This window comes from Centroberyx gerrardi, chromosome 3, assembly GCF_048128805.1.
Source record: "Centroberyx gerrardi isolate f3 chromosome 3, fCenGer3.hap1.cur.20231027, whole genome shotgun sequence".
NCBI lineage: Eukaryota > Metazoa > Chordata > Actinopteri > Beryciformes > Berycidae > Centroberyx > Centroberyx gerrardi.
In genome coordinates, this window is record NC_135999.1 from 23,543,870 (window position 1) to 23,562,540 (window position 18,671).

The window sequence follows — 18,671 nt, forward strand, 5'->3', positions numbered from 1 at the left end:
TCTATCCCATAATCAACTTTACCATCAAGCCAGCTATGATTTTCTAAGTTGTTCAAATGGCGGCACTCTCATTTTGGAATGAAACATACTATATATTTTGTATATTTATTAGACCTTCATGATATTAAAGGTCCCATATTATAGGTATTATTTGCAAAACACCCTGAAGAACATTATTCTTATCCTGAGTCTCTGTATATTTGAAAACAAAATAATGAGAAATTAATAATATGGGACTTTTCATTTTACATATTTGGCTGTCTCTGCTGCCTCATGGTAAGAATGAATAACTCACAAATCCCAGCAGACTTAAAGAGAGGCTGCTAGCAACATTAGTGAGAGATAGAGTTAGATGTGCCCTTCAAGTGTGTATCTTTTCTTGATGCCGTATCAGCACTGCAGGCCTCAGACAGTAACAAGGACTAGTGTAGCATGGTGCTGGGACAGACAGGAAGGGGCATCCTAAGAACAAACACTACCCAAAGGACTTTGCTTGAGAGAAAGACAGGGGGAACAAAATGAGTGAAGACCCTGAGAGTGTGATGGCACCAGAAAGAAAGACCTCAGGCCGCCCCCAGAGAGGGCAGAACCTCACAAACGAGGCTAGGCATAGAGAGGAAAGTTGCCGGTCTAGAAATAGAACAAACAAGTGGGAAAAAAAGGTTTGTATATGTGTAAAGAACAGCAGGGCAGAGGGGCGCGGGGATTGCCCTGCGAGCCACCAAGGCGATTTAAGTGCTTTTCCTGGTACGCGCTGAACCCGGACCCGCTCGCTTACCCCTGTACCCGCGTGATTGGCGGGCTCCGCCATGCGTCCTGACAGCCGGTTTGTGTGCGAGCAGAGAAACCATTAACTCACTTCCAGCCCCACGGGGGCAGGGGGAAACGGGGGATTCCCCTTTGTTGTTCTTTCTCATATTGTTGCTTTCCGAGTTGCAACCCGCTCGAAAGCTCCCAGCTTCCCCGTCACGTTCCGGTATGTGTTTTCGCGAGGCACGATGGAAAATGAGTCGAAATGGAAAATCGAATGGAAAAGTAAATTGAGCTCTAGAGGATGGTAAATTTGACTTGGCATGAAAGTAGGTTCAGGTACTATAATAAAATCCCCTTTTCAAAGTGTTTTCTTTGACTAGTTCCTAAATGAATGCCATCCTGTTGAGCTTCGTTCATATCGGGTCAGTTAGTTGAGCTGTCTTCTCCATTCGCTGTCAACCATTTGCAAAGTATAAATTAACAATGTATCTTTAAGCATTTCTTAACAGAGCATAGCATGTCCCTTCCCACTATAGCAACTTCATGCCAAGCCCCATTAGCATCCGTCCTTGAAAGCTGAGGCTCCTCTGAGACCTCGGCACAATTTCCTCCGCTTTGAAATTGAACTTTAACACAATGTACTTCTAAAAAGAAAATCTGGATAGAGGCTCACTCATACACACACACACACACACTTTTTCAGTCATGCACACACTTCTCATTCGCTGTCACACGCCCACACACACATACCTTCACATACACTCACACACACACACACACAGTAGTGGCCCTAGGTGATAACATAGCTTGTCTGTCCTGTTTCCATTGATGTTCCTCTAGCGCAGCTCTCTGGTGAGACAGACCAGGTCATGCTCTAATCTGGGATTTATCAATTAATCCAGCATTAATCAAACTCCCTCGACACAGGGGATTGGCATAAACCCGACCTAGTCAGACACAGCTGAGCTAGTGGGATTGTTTTTTTGGGGGGGGTTTTCAAGGCACAGGTGCCATGGGACATCAAAGCCAGGAAATGAATGTTGAGGGGGAATAAATCAAAATTTAAAAAAACAGCGGTGCAGCGCTTGCTGTCATTACTCTTTTATCCGCAGAATTTAGCATTCAACGTTGGGTTAAACCTTTTCAAGCTGCTTGTGGGCCCTTAATGCCGGCGTGAGGTTCCCATGTAAACAGGTTAAAAGGCATATTGGCCCCTCGCCCACTAAGCTGTGCCCCTGCTACGGCTGAAAAGAGTCCCAGCCTCCCTGTGCGCTTGTTTATAACTTCCACCTAGCAGTGTGCTGCATGTATAAACAAACAGGGGGAAGCAGGAGAATGGAAGAGGCAGCACTGGTTGCATTATACGGCTGCATAGCAAATGACGAGGCAGGCTGAAATACTCGGTTTTTAAGTGCAAATGCGTGTTGAACTCGATGTTGTGTTGACATTTACATTCCTGTTATCATTTACATTCTCTAATTCCGCTGAGTCTTTGCTTGTAGTTTTGACTTTTTTTGTTGTTTACTCATTTGTTTCTTTTGTTTGTTTTGAATGTTGAGTGTTTCTATAAGACTCTTGGGGCTTTTTACCTTGTCTGTAAAAATTAATAATTTGTTTCTTTTCTTTTGGTGTCTTTTTATCTCTTTTGTACTCGATCACTTTGTTTTATCACTGCTAAACTAATCTAGCAATATAAAGTGCCTGGTGCATTGTATAGCAGTTTAAAACAAAGCCATAAACGCTAAATACCTTCTGGACACTGGCACCAGTAGGATTGCCAACAGTGTGAGACTCACTGGAGAGTTACAGTAGTAATTTGTTGATTTATTTGCGCATGGAAAAGTCATTCTTTCCATTTTTTTGTCTTTCTGTACCCTCTCAATAAGTTCCCACATAATGATTTTGGTTGCTAGAAAAGTATCTGAACTAGCACTCCTCCTCCCCCCCCCCCCCTTTCCTAACCCAGGCATTCACAATATCCACTTTGACATTTATGTTTTGCTAAAGCAAGGGCTTGGCTTCACTTCCACCTGTGTCAGTGGATTTGAGAGACTCGCCCATTATAAGGACAGCAAAGACGTGATATACGGTTGCTTACGGTGCTTACAGCTCCCTCTGAAATGTATTTAAAATATGCCTCACAGAGGAATTTCCTCTCTGCTTTCAAACGTTCTGATGCATTTTTTATGTCTCAGCCATTTCAAACGCCAAAAATCGCCATCCAGCTCTAAAAGTATTTTATGGCATCTTTCAGAATTGAAGCGACTGTAAAACAATGACGCAGTCTTGCATTTAGCCAATAGTTAACATCTTCACTACTGTGTGTGCATCCATTTCACTCTGCCGAAATCTTCAAGCGGAGCGAGTGTCAAACCGGGACAAGGCATTGGCGCAGCGTTCAGCCAGTGAGTTATATGTGCCATCACATTCCCTCATGTGGACTGTGTAGAGGCAATGCAGTGGTAATATGTGTGCACTCGTAATGTAGCGCAGCAGTTAAATGGGAGAGGAACCGTATTTCACATTCATCAACTGGCTGTTTACTGCAGCAGCTAGCGAGCTAGCTAGTCGTCCCTAATCATATCCTGGCCCTCAGGCTACAGCCTAATCACCTCTTTAACTCTGTCACTCACTTTCTCTCACACTTGTCTCTCCTTTGCCTCTCACCGCTTGTCCTCTCCGTCCATCCCTCTCTTTCTTCTTTTCCCCCTCGACTCCCTCCTATTTGCCCTTTTTTCTACTGTCTTTCATGTGCTGTCTCCGTCTTCCTCTTCCATCTCTTTTTGCCTCTTTGACCCGTCTTTGTCCATATCTCCCAGCACTCAAGCTCCTGCAGTAATGCAAAAAGTCAGAAATAACATTCTCTTGTCCCCACCCCACCATTTCTCTCTCTCTTTCCTCCCTCCTCCTCTCTCACTCCCTCTGGCCTCCCTGCTCCTCACCTCTCTCCCCCAAATTCCTTCTCTTGTTCTCCCTCTAAAATATTCCTATCTCTCCCATCCATAGTCCTCTTTCCTCCCCCTCTCATCTCTGTCAATCATCCCCCTTTGGTCTCCTGTCTTTGAAGTGTGGTGATTAATACCATCGAAGCCTCTGGAGAGGAGTCTGTGGTATAAGAGGGTCAGCCGGTCTTCACTCTTTCCCTCTTCCCCCTCAGCGCCCGAAGGGATTCACAGCCAAAGGGCTCTGCTCCACACTCTCCAGCCCCTCTGTCGTCTCTAAAAGGGGGGGAGGGGGGGGGGTAGGGATGTAGAGAGAGAAGGAGGAGTAGATGGAAAGAGATGGGTCGTCCTCAGAGACCGGGTTGAGAGGAACCCCCCCTGGATGGTGGGAAGTACAGAGAAAGACGGAGATGGAGAAGGAGAGAGAGAGAGAAAAAGATGGGAGGAGACAGAGGGATAGTGAGGCAAAATGAGAAGCGATAACAGCTGGATACCTCCAATGCTCAGCGTCTCCACGGCTGACACAGAGGGAGGAGAGGAAAAAACGACAGATTAAAGCTGACAGACCGAGGGACGTTTAGAGGGAGACAGAGTGCAAGTAGGAAAGGCACAGCAAATAAGGGAAGGAAGCTGGGTTCACTGCAGAGGCAATGTACCATAGCAAGTGAGAGAGCAGAAGAAGGCGGGGGGGCGTGGAAGAGAAGGAGGGGGGTCGTTCCTAACAGAAAGAGATTCTTGACTGGCAGGTTGAGGCCCCAAACAAACAAACAAACCGATGTTGGCAACACGTCAGGAAGCATTTCCATCGCGCGGTCCGCATGCCGCTGTCTCTGTCTGTTTCTCAAACGCGTATCAGCAGTGCTGATGAATTCCATCAGTGTGTGAGTGGCAGCTCCGGATGGCGGGGGTGATACCATCAAGGAAACGACAGGAGAGAGAGGGTGAAAATATGGTAAATAAATAAACAAAAACGAGCACACAGGGAGGAGGTAGAGGAGGAGAATAGGAACCCACAAGTATGAAGAGCGGTAAACGGAGGGAGGGGATTGAGCGAGATGGAAAAAAATTGCCACACCTGTCGCCCTCCAAGGCAAAAGCAAAGCCAAGGATGAGGCTAGTGACAGACGGACAAAAAGAGCTGACAGTGGGAGAGACTCTGGCAGTTTGTATTCATGAGAATGACGACAGTTGACAGCCAGCCATAGAGCGCCAGTGGATGAGGAGAGCCAGCTGCTTGTATTGCGTGTGTATGTTGATTAATGATGTACATTACCTGACACCGGAGGTCATTTTCCCTCTGCCACCTCAACAGATCCAACGAGTGTAGTAGAGGAAAATGACCAGGGCGGGATAGCATGACACTAATGAGATGACAGTTCATTAACACTTAGCTGTTAGCATCGCCTCGCTAATGTACTTGGGATGCGAGTGATCAGAGTTATACTGAGGAGAAGTGTATGTGTGGCTGGCTTTGTGCGTGCGCATTCATCTGTGTGAGTGGGTTCATGTCTGTAAACCGAATTTCCCTCGCAGAAGAATAAAAAATCGGATGGATATGTAACAGTGTGTTTTGTGTGTCTTTCCAGGCGTGTCCTTCAACAGCGTTTACACCCAGATCTGGAGAGTGCTGCTGCACCTTGCCGCAGACCCATTCCCTGAAGTGTCTGACCTGGCCATGAAAGTCCTCAATAGCATCGCATACAAGGTACGACACACACACACCTCCTTCAAACCATCTGCCCCTCTCTCTTGTGTTTGAGTGTCTAGAGCTACTGGGACTTGTTTCTCTACCTGGCATTTCTCCATCACACACAAATATTCTGGGAGTATTTGCATTCTATTGCCTTGGTACCTGTCTCTTAACTATTGGTCGCTTTCAATGTTGAGGATCCAAGAATTTGAGCTTTTTCTACAGCTGCCCTCACTGCAAGTTGCTCCGAAGAAGAGCTAATTTCCTAGAATATAACGTAATGGGGCTTTCTTATAAATGACTTTTTGCCTCTATATCCGTATAGAGACCAGTTCTTTTTCTGCCAGTTCTTTTTCATCGCATGGTTATGCAGAGAAAAAGATCAGTTTCCAACACCCATGCCCCACCCTCCCACTGGCATTTTCCTCTTCCACAAGACCATTACTTTTGTGCAAATGCAATTAAGGGCCAATGACTCCCCCAGGCTTGGCAGAGCAGAGCGCCGAGGCTGCCGTAACTTAAGGAGCCGTAATAACCGCTATAGCCCCCCCACCCCAACCCGAGGCGGATCTTCTTGTATTTCCTACCACCGATACCAACTGTCCCCTTAGTTACCTTCAGCAGACCGCATCTCCGCATTAAGACTCCCCACTGGTCCGCTATAAAGAACAACAGGGCTTGATAAACGACATAATGCAATAGACCTCCACTGTACCGGCTGCTGCAACACACTGCTGTCTGTGTGGCCCTGCAACAAACTTCTGTACACAGTAGAGGCTTGGCACAGTCGAGATTTTGTTGTATGTTGTGTGGGTCTCTATTACGGCTGAGAGATATTGATAAAAAATCGAATTGCGATTATTTGACAGAATATTGCAATTGTGATTTAAACTGCGATTCATATCACCAAGTTTTAGTTTTTTTGTTTTGTTTGCTTTTTTAGAACTTTGAAATTGTTCAAGAACTAGAAAGAAAGTTTGTTTAAAAAAATAGATGTCAGTGTGCAGGATTTATTGAGTTTGAGTATGACGAAAGGTTTTCACCTATATTGTATTTGATTCATGGACCAAAGATTACCTGCAGCTCTAAAATACCTTGTTTAGAAATCCTTTTTGGACGCAACTCTCTCTTAAGCAATTAATCACAGCCTAGAAATTGCAGAAGTTCATATTGCGGTTTTGATTGTTTTTTTAATTTATTTATTTTTTTCTTCAATTAGTTGTTCAGCTCTAGTCTCTATGTAACTGTTGACTGAGCAAAGATCGCTGTCATATTTATCACACTCTTCCATCCTCACAGCCAACATAAGGAAACGAGCAGATGTTTGCAGTGCTATAATCTCAAGTGAGGCTACTGTAATGCTCGCAAGATGGGAAAACACACACTGAAAACAACCAATTGAAACATTTATTAGGGCCAGCGCAGTACCTGACCTCTTCGACTCCAGGTCACCCTCAGGAGCGTGCAGATTGCTTCTGCCCTGCGTTTCAATCTGCTGAATGTTGCTGTTGGCCTTGGTTAGGCACCTCCACCATAGCTGTGCTTGAACTGAGTGAAAGAAAGTCTATGCACTGCAGCATATTGAAGGCAGACGTCTTATACATTCAAGCCCAGTTTAAAAAATGGGTGATAAGGGATTACAGCTCTACCCGTGTCTGAACACAAGAGAGACAAAGAGCTGCTTTTAAAAGGCACTGACAAACCAGGTATTTAATGACTGTGTTTTTAAATGCCATATTGGCTGCAGTTAGTGAGTTGCCTTAGATGCAGCCCACATCTCCTTTTCTTCCCGGGAGCTCATCAGAGACAACTTAATCAGAGAACATTTGCCCTGAGTTCGTAAGTGTTAGCATTAGCCTAATTCAAAATCCAGCTCTTTTAATTAGGATTTTAAATGTCAAATGTTAATGATTTGTTACAAAACGAACAAGGTCAGCAGCTAATTAAAATTGACTTGCTACTCAGACGATGAAAAGCATTAAATGGTTTTTAATAGCCCCTTCCAGAATATGTGGTCTTCTCTGCGTGCCGCCGGGGTGAAAGTCGGGCATCTTTTTAAATCCTATTATTCCAGCGTGTCCTGTCTTTCAACTGTACTCTCTCTAATTTTGACTGGATTACGTCGCAGTGGAAAGGAGTAAAGCCTGCACACTTGGAACTTATACAGTTTTTGTTGACAACATGCACTTTGCTCTGCTTCACTTTTTCTCCATTTACCGTCTGTTTCTCCACTCTTTGTCTGTTGGACAAGTGGATAAGAGGTGATAGCCATGACAGGAGGTTATGACTTGAGAGGCTTGCATCCTCCAGTTCCCGACGCTTGACGCAGCAAAATATCTCCTCTCTCACACTCACCAAGACGCCCTCCCAGCACCACACACTCTCCACAAACCCCGTCGTCCCTCCTTCAGCCCCTCTCTCTCTCCGTCTCGACCAATCCGCTCTCACCCGCACCCTTTCCAGGCCACCGTCGTTCATCAGGGAGGCGTTTGGCACTTTCACCACCAGCTGAACATTTAAGATGCACCTTCAATAATTAACTAGGCACAAACAGAGCGGGAAAGAGCTTCGGTTTTTCCTGAGCTGTCATCGGCTCTCACGCCCGTAGCCCTTTGCTAATAGCATGGTTTATGTTCACCCGCTGATTTGTTTGCTTAGTTGACTCGCTTTCCAGCCAATTAATGAGTAAGGAAGTGAGGGGAAGCGAGCTGAAACAGGAGAGCAAGATGTTTCAGAGCGTGGAGCGAAGCAATTGCATGGAACCGATTGCCCCCCATTTCTTGCTAATGCGGCAGTTTTGCATATGTGTGTAAGGTTTTCTGGCAAGCTTGTTAGAGGATAAGGTGATAAGGCTTCCTGTGTTAGCATGATTGTTTGTTTACCACATGTTGATGATGGGCGAAAGTTGATGAATAATCCATGAACATGCTGCATAATCCAAGCGCTTTATCGTAACTGATGAGCTTGCAACCTCGCCCTTCATAGCAGCATGTGGCCAAGATATTCCACTTTTCTCTGTTCCTTAAGGGTAGGACGCATAACTTGGTTAAAACGTTAACTTAGTTTTCAGGTTAGGAATTTAGCTGACATTCCTATCTAGAGCTGCTTAAAGTGAGTGAGCCGGTCTGGGTTCAGTGACTTGCTCATGAGCACTTGGGACAGAACACATGGCTGTTAATGGACACACATTGTCTGTTGAGGGGCTCGAACCTGTGGCCTTTTGGTGCCAGGACAGCCTCTCTAACCACTAGGCCGCCCTGCTGTCTGTCTTTTCGTCGAAGACCCTTTTGTGTGGGGTCGCTACTGAACAGCTGCACTCTGCCACAACCCCCAAAACCTTCTGGTCTCAAATGAGTCTCAAATGTGTAAAAAAAAAAAAGGATTAATGCTGCAGTATTCAGCTCACTTTTGACGTTATAAATATCTAGTTTCTCTGCATGGCGTCTGTGGTGCACTGCAGCCTTTTCAGCCTTCACACACAGCTGCTACACGCCATTTCTTATGAGTTCATGTGAGCTACCCATCATCTCTATATCTCTATACATTCACCTCCCAGCTTGTCGAAAGTATACATTATACACGTCCTTTATTTAGCTGCTGTTTTATGGTAATGACGTGTCTCATCTAATTTATCTTGCTGTGCTGGAGTAGCAAAGATGCTTAGATTAGTGACAGGTCCATTTCCATAATAACTCTTTTAATTTATTTAGTTTTTTATTCTTTTTTTTTTGCTTTGTTCTTATTTCCAAGTAGTGCAATTTAATGAAGCACTTACAACAGCTAACCGAAGTAACTGATGCCTCTGTACCATCACAGATGCAGTGGATTGTTTGTGTGTGTACTCGCACATAAACCTCTTCGCATAAAGTAGTCACAAACTCTGAGACTCCTAAGCAAATATCTCACTCCCTCCCTCTCAGCCTTTTAGACACACACACACACACACAAAAGACACTTGCCGCAATTTTGTAATTAGCATAGAAATCAAATCAAAGGCAATTCCAGGTAGTAAAATGTGTTTGCTGGTGTTAACTAGATTTACGCTGCGTAGAGTTTTTTCTCCACCTGGCTTTAGTAAACAACAACTCTGCTATTCATCAGTGATGCTTTGCCTCTATTGTCCTTATTAAGTTTACCCCTCCCTTGTGAGCAGCCATTAGACAGCTCACAATGAAGAGGCTATATTGCCTGCTCTAGTCAATGAGATGAAGTTCTGGAAATTAAGGCAAACTTTGTAAAGTGTTGCACTTTTGATGCACTATTACAGTGGCAAGTGGTATCCAGATTTTTGGGTATTGCTTCTAATTTTCATCTGTCATCTTGTGTGTCTCTGGAATATCTGAAGCCACTGTTCATCATATTCCTCTCACGATTTTGCCCCTCTTTCTCTACTTTTCGCCTTTGCAAATGAAGCCTGGCTGTTTGCGTCTCAAGAGCAAGTTTTCAGTGGGATTTCTTTGTGAACCGATGGTGAATTAAACCGCCGTCTCTTTTCTCCTCAGGCGACGATGAACGCTCGGCCTCAGAGGATCCTGGACTCTGGATCTCTCACCCAGTCGGCCCCAGCCAGCCCCACCAGCAAGGGCACTCACATCCACCAGGCTGGGTGAGGGGAGACGAACACACACTCTCACACACACACACACGCATGCATGCCCAAACATACAGAAAAAATCCTAAATCCCCAAAACATATGCATCATGTATACAGCCCATTCATCCTTGCTGCTAGCAAGGACTAATGGACACACACACACACACAGAGGATTCAGTTTAATGAACAAGAGTGTGGAGGAACATTCGGTTGAATTACCTTTGCCTCTAACTCATCCTTCTCCTTCTCTCCTTCCCGTTCCTCTGCTCCTCCAGCGGCTCTCCTCCCATGCCCAGCGCCAGCAGCTCCAGTCTGACAAACGAGGTTCCCAAGCCGCCCCCCAGGGAGCAGCCGGCCACCCGGCCGCCCTACACCCCTACGCTGGGAGGACAGGCGCCCCACTCCCACCAGTTCCCCCGCACTCGCAAGATGTTTGACAAGGGACCTGAACAGGTAGGGAGAGACCCTCAGTAGCTAGGTGTAGGTGTGTAGCTAAATCTTTATGTGGGCGAAAATAAGCTGCCTGAGGAAAAGCACTGAGCTTGAAACATGTTGCACATTCTGCATGTTTATAGCCTACATATGTTCACCTGCTCATTATGGGCTGTTGTTTATTTATGCGCTTTTGAAGCTTTAATAAATATTTGACGTTGCACAAGTAAGGTGCTTCCAATCCCTTTATTTTGATTAGATCCTGTGCTACTTTGGAAGCCCTTTTCTTCCCAAAAAAAAAAAAAAAGAAGTAAAATACGATAAAATAAGTGCCTCGGGTAGAAGTTTGATATTGTGCTTCTGTTGACTGCAGTTTTATCTCTTTTAAATGCAGCATTTGGTTTGGATTATTGACGTGTGTGTGTGTGTGTGTGTGTGTGTGTGTGTGTGTCCAGGCGGCTGAGGACGGGGACGAGCCGGGCGGTCACAGGAACTACATCAGCGCCACCCTGCAGACCGGCCTGTGTGACTGGAGCGCCAAGTACTTCGCCCAGCCAGTCATGAAGGTAGCCCACGTCTCTCTTCCCTTCTCCCTCCCTCGCTCCCTTTGTTTTACTGTCTCTGTCTCCACAACTCACTGCTTCCTTGCTGTGTGATCCATTAGTCAGAGAGTTATTTTGTGTGTGTGTGTGTGTGTTTAATTCAGCAAGGGGCCACGAGGCCATGCTTCACAGTGATGACAGAACAGGCAATAATCAATAATAATTTAAAAATAATATTAATTTTATGTTACTCTTCAGCCAAACAATCTAGTTCTTGAACAGTGCTAAAAGTGGTTGCTAAGCGACATGTAAGTACCGGTATGACGGTTCCAGATTCAATAATTTATTGTCTTGTCATCAAAGTTGATAAGGATTTGCCTCAGTGCAGCTCTTAAGATGATAGACCATACACACACAAAAAAATACATAGAGGTCATAAAATACATAAAAACAATGTAGATTAAAATGTCAAAACAAAAATATGACACATTAATGTTTAAATGAACTGTTATGCAGTCATAGGTTATCAGATATTTTACAACGGCCTCGAAGGTGACTCATCCAACTGAGGAGCGGAACTATCTGTTTAATAAAATTTATTTAAAAATGGAGTCCTATGAAAAGCAGTATGCTATGTACCAGGCACAGTGTGAGAAAGCACCTGCTGGTTGTGCTAGATGGCTTTGCTGAATAATTGTCCTCTCTGAGCTCCATAACTTAACATCCTCCTGGGCGAAATGTAAGAGTAAAGGAAATGTCTTCAACCATGCACAGTAGTCGGTGCCGAATTTTATAATATTAATTGAACTTCCATCTGTACGAACTCATTTGTACCAAAATGCGTATCCTCCTCGTCCTGTTTAAGAGCCGTTTGCATATTAAAAGTTAGATCAAGTGTCACATGGCTGATTCTTCTGGTTGACAAGATTAACTCATCTGATGTTAAACTGCAAAGGCAGGCACCGCCCCCCACCTCCCACCCAACACCCCATTCTCTCCATAAGAGGAAGGAAAAAGAGGAAAAACAAACTGTGTCAGCTCATCTCGTCGAGCTTGTCTGTACTGGTGCCAAACTCCACACATCTAGAAGAGAGAGAGGGGTAATCATTGGAAAGGCAGACAACCGTGAGGGTCAAATAGAGGAGGAAAGAGAGAGAAAGTTTAGGGGTAGAGCGGAGAAAAATGGAAGCGAGGAAAGTAAAATATTGGAAATAAAAGTGTGCATGAGAGACAAAGTGACTGATGATGAGAGAGAGTAAGGAGAAAAGTAGATATTAGAAAAATAAATATTTAAAAGAGAGAGACAAACATTAGGGGCAAATAGAGGAGAAAGGTGTGCGTGGCGGGGGGAGAGAGAGCGCGAAGAAGAAATAACAGATTATGAAAGTAAAATATTGGAAAGCGAGAGTAGACCATGAGGGGCAAATAGAGGTGGAAGGAGAGCGTGTGGGAGAATGAGCGAGAAGGGGGGGGGGGGGGGGGGGATAGAAGTGATAAAAGTAAAAACACTGAGTAAAGAGCGTCATGGGGGGGGGGATGAACAGGATGAAAGGAAGACGGAGCCAGAACTGGGAACAAAAGGTGATGAAAAGCAGAAAGTGACGATCGGATGGGTTGAGGGAAGAGAGAGAGAGAGAGAGAGAGAGAGAGAAAGGTGGCAGAGGGGTGGAGGGGGAGAGGGAGGGGGTGTTTTGCGGTAGCGTGAATCATAACGCTGCGCTGGCAAAATTTTGAGTGCTCCCATAAAACTCCACTCCATTATAAAGCGGCGTGTGAGAGAGCGCCTCAAAGTCTGCACACAGGTTATCATATCACTGTGTCAGCAGCACAAGAACGGAGTGTGTGTGTTTGAGAGAGAGAGAGTGTGAGAAAGAGAGAGAGAGAGAGAGAGTATATCCACACCCACAGGTTTAGGGGTGTGTGAGGAGCAAGGACATTGTAGATTCTGTATTTTTTTTTGTGAGAGATAGAGTAAGAAAAAGTGTGTGAGAGTGACACTCTATTTTATTGCGACGTCCTGAGTTTGAATCTGGCCTGGGACCTTTTTTTTCCCTCTCTCCTCCCCAATTTTTCCTGTCTCTCTCCACTATAAAACTAATAATAAAGGCAAAAAAAAGAAGACACTGTCCAGAAAGAGGGTCAGGGTTATAATAATCCACAGCTACAAGTTAAAGTATGTGAAAGAGAGAGCAAGATACTGTATTTATAGAGATATAGTGATTGTATATACACAGCTACAGTTCTGCTGTGCGGTGGATTGTGGAGAGTGTGTGTGTGTGCAAGAAGAAGTGTAAGTGTAAGTGTGTGTAGCCCCATATTTCACCTCAGGGTCTCATTATACATTACATTAGCAGCTGACACAGTGCAAGACCACAACCCTGGGAGCCGCGGTAACAACTGCCTCTTACCTTGGCACACACACACACACACACACACACACACTCTCTCTCTTACTATGAGCTGTGGGAATACGGCAGACCATGGCCCGACTGCTAAATACACACCCTCTCAGAAACACACTCTACATATTCTGCAGCTCTCTCTGCCTGCCTGCCTGCCCCTCCTTCTCCTCTATCGCTGTTTTTATTCTCTCTCTCTCTTTCTCTCTGTCTCACACAAATGCATTTATTCACAAGCTCTGATCTCATGTTAAAATTTGTGATGTGTTTCTCTTGAAAGAAGTCTGACTTGACTTGAAACACACAGACTCATGACATTACAGGGAGTTTGATTATCAGAGTACATAGTAGTGTGACTGTTATACATTCAATGGGCGAGGCTTTGCTGTAGAAATGTGCTTAGTAAGCAAACAGTGGCAACCAGCACAAAGTTTTTCTCAAGTGTTTACACGCTAACACTGGAACTTGAGACAACATTACGACAACCTGACACTCATGTGCCAAAATTCTGCAAAAATGCAAGAACATTTTCTGTTTTTCACTCAGCCTGCATTTCTAAATCACAGTTTTTGCAAAACACTATGCACAATTCTGTACATTGGGTACAATCTTCATAACTAAAACCTCTTGTATTCACATGGAAAGCATCCGTTACATTACTGCCATTCGAAAGGCTAAACTGAAATTACCAATGGGCCACATTAACTGCTAAATTGTCTAATTACAAATCAGAGCAGAGAGCCACAGGTGAGCTCCTGTGTTTTGGAGAGGATTTGATTAGAACATTCCAGAGAGAGTTTGAGGGTTTCCCCACCTCGATAATCAGTTTAATTGTAGATAGTGTAAATAATTAAACAGCGCGATACATGGGAACGCCACCCAAAGATAACATTGCTTCATTGGAAAAAACAGCATACACGTCTAGAACATTGTTTCCAAGTGGCTAATGGGAATTTTAGTTGAGATATAGTGACTACAGGCGCTGCTGTTATGATTATTGTGATTCTTATTGATGAGTTGATGGCACTGCTGTTTTGGTGCGGGTCAAACTCTGTACATCTATCGACCTCCTGTCCCTTAAACAGAGCCGCCTCCCGACAAATCATGAAATCATGAATAAAGACTGCTACTCATCATAGCAGCAAACTATTAGCCTATCAAATATGCATAATAATAGCTGAGTGCATGATTTTTATTTATGACTTTATTACGTTTCACTGGAAAAATGACATATAAATCAGGTTTATATCACTCATAGTAATATTATGCATAATTGATAAGTCAGGTTCAAACGGAGAATCATTTCTGTCGTCTCAAATTGTACATTATCATAACAGATTTGTTCTAGCTGAGGCAAAAATCTGTGTGGGCCGGCTTTGTTACGTAAGCCGTGATGGAATTTATCAATTAACTTTCACTTTACCCTACATTAATTCTACTCACTTGTCTGCACGTGCAGGAAATTCTCTACATATTTTACAAAATACCTCGCCTAATAACACATCATCCCTTAATCTTGTGAGGCTGAAACTTCTTCTTTTCATATTCTCTGTCTCTCACCTCAGCTCTTCCTCACATGTCTGTCTCTTTGGTACAGAATTGATTTTTCTCTTTCACCTGGCCAGCAGACATCGGCTTAAAATAAATCTGTAGCCCTAAATCTAGGCGTTGGGTTGGAGCAGTGAAAGATGCCGCTTATCTATATGGAGCCGCAGTGAATGTACACCAGATGTGAATTTGCACAAGGTGAACAGTCAGTTTGCCTCCACTCCTTGTCTATGAAAAGCATTTGAAAGTTTAAAAAGACAAGTCACATTCAGGCAAAAATCCAGTTCTCAAATTCACCCGGTCTTTAAATTTTTGTTCCTAGCTCCACTTTGTCTTTAAATGGAAGATGGAGGACGGTTGTCGGGATTTCCCAAATTCTATCACCCATCTCTGTCAGCTTATAAAGATCTTGACGAACGAAATAATGCATGGAGGAACGCGTAGTAGTACTTGTTTACAGCTTGCTAGCCTACCAGTCGTACCTGTCGAATTGGTCGCACTTGGTCTGCATACCGTCACAGAATGAGGCAGAAAGAGCTGAACATTGCTACATAGTGCAAACCACATTGTTGACATTTTGCATGCTACCTTCTTCTCGAAGACGAAAACATTTCCCAACAAGATAGTGATTCTGTCATATCATTTCACAACTGACAAAATGTATTTCTTCATCACTGACCAAGCAGGCCTCTAAAAATGAATATTTTATATGGCCCAAAGCTCTGAGAAAACACACAGCAGGCAAGGCCAGCGGGCAAATGTCAATGCCAAGCCCCAAGATGCAGCTCTTACATCAGCATAATGTTGATCAATCACTCACACATTAACACATGGAGCGTGGATCTGCTTTCATGTTTGATAGAGTATTGGGTTCTTTTTTTTTTGCTCAGATCACACAGAAATGAAACTCTATTCCCTTGTGCTTCATCCCTAATCACCCGCTGTTATTAGCCCCCCTCACCACCAAACACATGCACGCACATGGAAATTCATTCCTTCGCTGAGAGGCTGCACCAGAGACCCCCATTGATGAACACTAATTATCCAGAGAAGGGTTTTCTCTCTTTCAGGAAAGGAGGGAGGGGAGAGAGAGAGACAGAGAGAGAGGGATGGGGAGGGGTTAGGCAGAAACTTAGAGCTGAGGAAAGAGGAAACAGAAGAGAAAACGGGGACAGGAGCGCCATCAAGAGGGTTTGGGCGCCTGCCATCTTTAAGGCCTGAATGTACTGGAGGCGAAATTTGATGCCCATCATTTGACGCTCTGAATTTGAGGCTTTTATGGCAGCTGCAGGGGGAGATTTAAAGCTTCAGCGGCGCTGGCACCTGCATTTCACCATCGCCATGGGTGACATCGCTTTTTCATACAGTATCTTCTCTACCATGGCCTGTTATACAGTCTGCTGTGTCTATTTGGATAGCAGCTAGTAAAGGATCTAAACTATATAGTCTTAATATGTTTGTTTTTTTCCATACAGTACATTTGAACAACTGTATGCTGCAAGCTAGATTGCCTGGTTAGTTGCCATCATATAATACAATGTTTTTGGATTTTATTAATTAGCTTTAGTTAATTACCTCATCCGTATCTTGGCCTCCCGTATTCTATGTCTTGACAAAAATACCCTGAATAAAAACCTAGATGTCTCTTGGGACAGTGGTCACTGCGCTTACAGAATCATCAGAAACACTGAATGAATCCTTTGTTCACCCTCAAAAATCAAACCAGGTTCGGAGCCACTTGAGGCTTCTTGTGCATGTTGGACCATTGGAAACAGTTGGTGTGTTTTGAAAACGCTCTTTCTGCGCTTACACTGAGTGTGCAAATATGTTAAAACTACCTGCTCTTTCCTTGAAAAAGATTGACCTGGTGAATCCAGGTGAAGGCTGTGAGCCCTTATTGATTTCCCAAAGCAATTCAGTCATGGAGAGGAGGAGACGGGATAAAGAGGGATTTTAAAGCTTTGAGACGATTGAGACATAGATTGTGTGATACGAGGTTCTAGTATTACAAATATAGTCTTATTACTTACTCTTTCTCTCTCTCTCTCTCTCTCTCTCTCTCTCTCTCTCTCTCTCTCTCCCCCTCTCTCTCCCTCATACTCACACACTCAGATCCCAGAGGAGCATGACCTGGAGAGTCAAGTGAGGATGGAGAGGCAGTGGAGGTTCCTGAGAAACGCTCGTGTGAGGAGGCAGAGCCAACGCATCACACAGAGAGGTCAGTGACACACACACACACACACACACACACATATTGATAATATATATATGTGGCACATTATGTTTCGACTGATTTGGACTGGTTTTTGATTGCCGATACTGTTATTTTTCTATCAAAGCTGCCTATAGCCAACATTGTGTGTCGATACTCAGTATCATCAAATTTCACATTTTTCGTGGCAAAAAATTCCAAGGATTCAGTGTTTCTCCAAGAATTTTATTCATAGCAGGGTGAAACTGCAGTTAGACCATAATGGGACACTAAAACTCTCCATTGAAACCCAGACTAATGAAATTCTATTAGGGTTAGCAGCTCCTTAAGGCAAGGCGACCCAGTACACTTTTTCAGTGGTCGAGGGTACTCTGGGATACATTACGGATTTAAAATGAAGAATTAATTTATAAAAGCACTATTGAAAAATTAAATGAATAAATAAAATGAGCAAAGAAAATCAAATCTCACCGCAGGCTTTACAGACTGTTTTTATGCAGCTGTGGTCAGGGAGGAACCTCCATCTTATCAGCGCTAGACGACTTAACCGGTCGAAGTCCGATATTTAATGAAAGGTCAAACCGATATATCACACTAAATCCTGGTGCGCAAAAACACACACAAACCGACAGGAGGTAAACGGCATAGTCATGCTTTCATAAGAGAGTGTGTGTGTGCATGCATGGGTGTGTGTGTGTGTAGATGATTCCAGATGACGAAAGAGTATCGACTGAAAGCACCCCACAGCCAGAAACAGACCCCTTTGTGAGTCACAGGACTCCCCTTCTCACACAAACACACACACACACACACACACACACACACACACACACATACACACACTCACACTCACACAACACATTAAAGAGCCCGGGGTACCAGCATACACACAGACTCCCCAACTGAAGTCAGAGCTTACTCAAACAGAATAGCTAACACCCCCACGTCATTGGCTGCCCCCTCCACACACACACACACACACACACACACACACACACACACACGCAGTCACGAGGCGATTGGCGTCAGAGCTGAGGTTCACTCACGCAGATATATCTCTCTCTCTCTCTCTCTCTCTCTCTCTGTATGTCTGATCGCTTAATCACTGCTTTCCCTCCGATCCTCTCAAGTTTCGAGCTGGAGAACTAGTGGGGTTGCCCTCATTCAGTCTGCTCCCTCCAGAGGGAGACGGAGACGAGAGGAAGAGGCTGAGCAGGATGGAGGGAACGGAGGGGAGGGGAGAGGGGGAAGCGAGCGGAAGTAGAAATCTGGGGATAAAAGAGAGGTGAAAAGAGAAAGAATACTAGAAAATACCAGAAGACAGAGGGAGAGAGAGTTTTAGAGGAAGAGGGAGACGAAATCGAGAACATCATCCTTTTTATGGCTTATGAATCTGACTCGGCTTGCTGCGTTTTTATTAATTAATTTTAATGAATTCATTTACTAACATCACCATGAAGGTTTACTAGTACTTCCATATCGAATGCAAAGCCAAACAATACGTTAACAAAAGCAGTCAATGATGAACATATTCAGCATTAAGCAGTGCAGCAGCCCAAG

General features: G+C 44.2%; 1 protein-coding gene across 1 annotated transcript in view; it reads left to right on the plus strand.

Moving 5' to 3' along the window:
• Positions 1-18,671, plus strand: part of rptor (regulatory associated protein of MTOR, complex 1) — a 155,130-nt gene that overhangs the window by 114,369 nt on the left and 22,090 nt on the right. Inside the window, exons 22-26 of the mRNA XM_078282116.1 lie at positions 5,282-5,400; positions 9,888-9,991; positions 10,254-10,431; positions 10,866-10,976; positions 17,012-17,117. Of these exons, the coding sequence (XP_078138242.1) occupies positions 5,282-5,400; positions 9,888-9,991; positions 10,254-10,431; positions 10,866-10,976; positions 17,012-17,117 (618 nt within the window). The remainder of the gene's footprint in view (positions 1-5,281; positions 5,401-9,887; positions 9,992-10,253; positions 10,432-10,865; positions 10,977-17,011; positions 17,118-18,671) is intronic.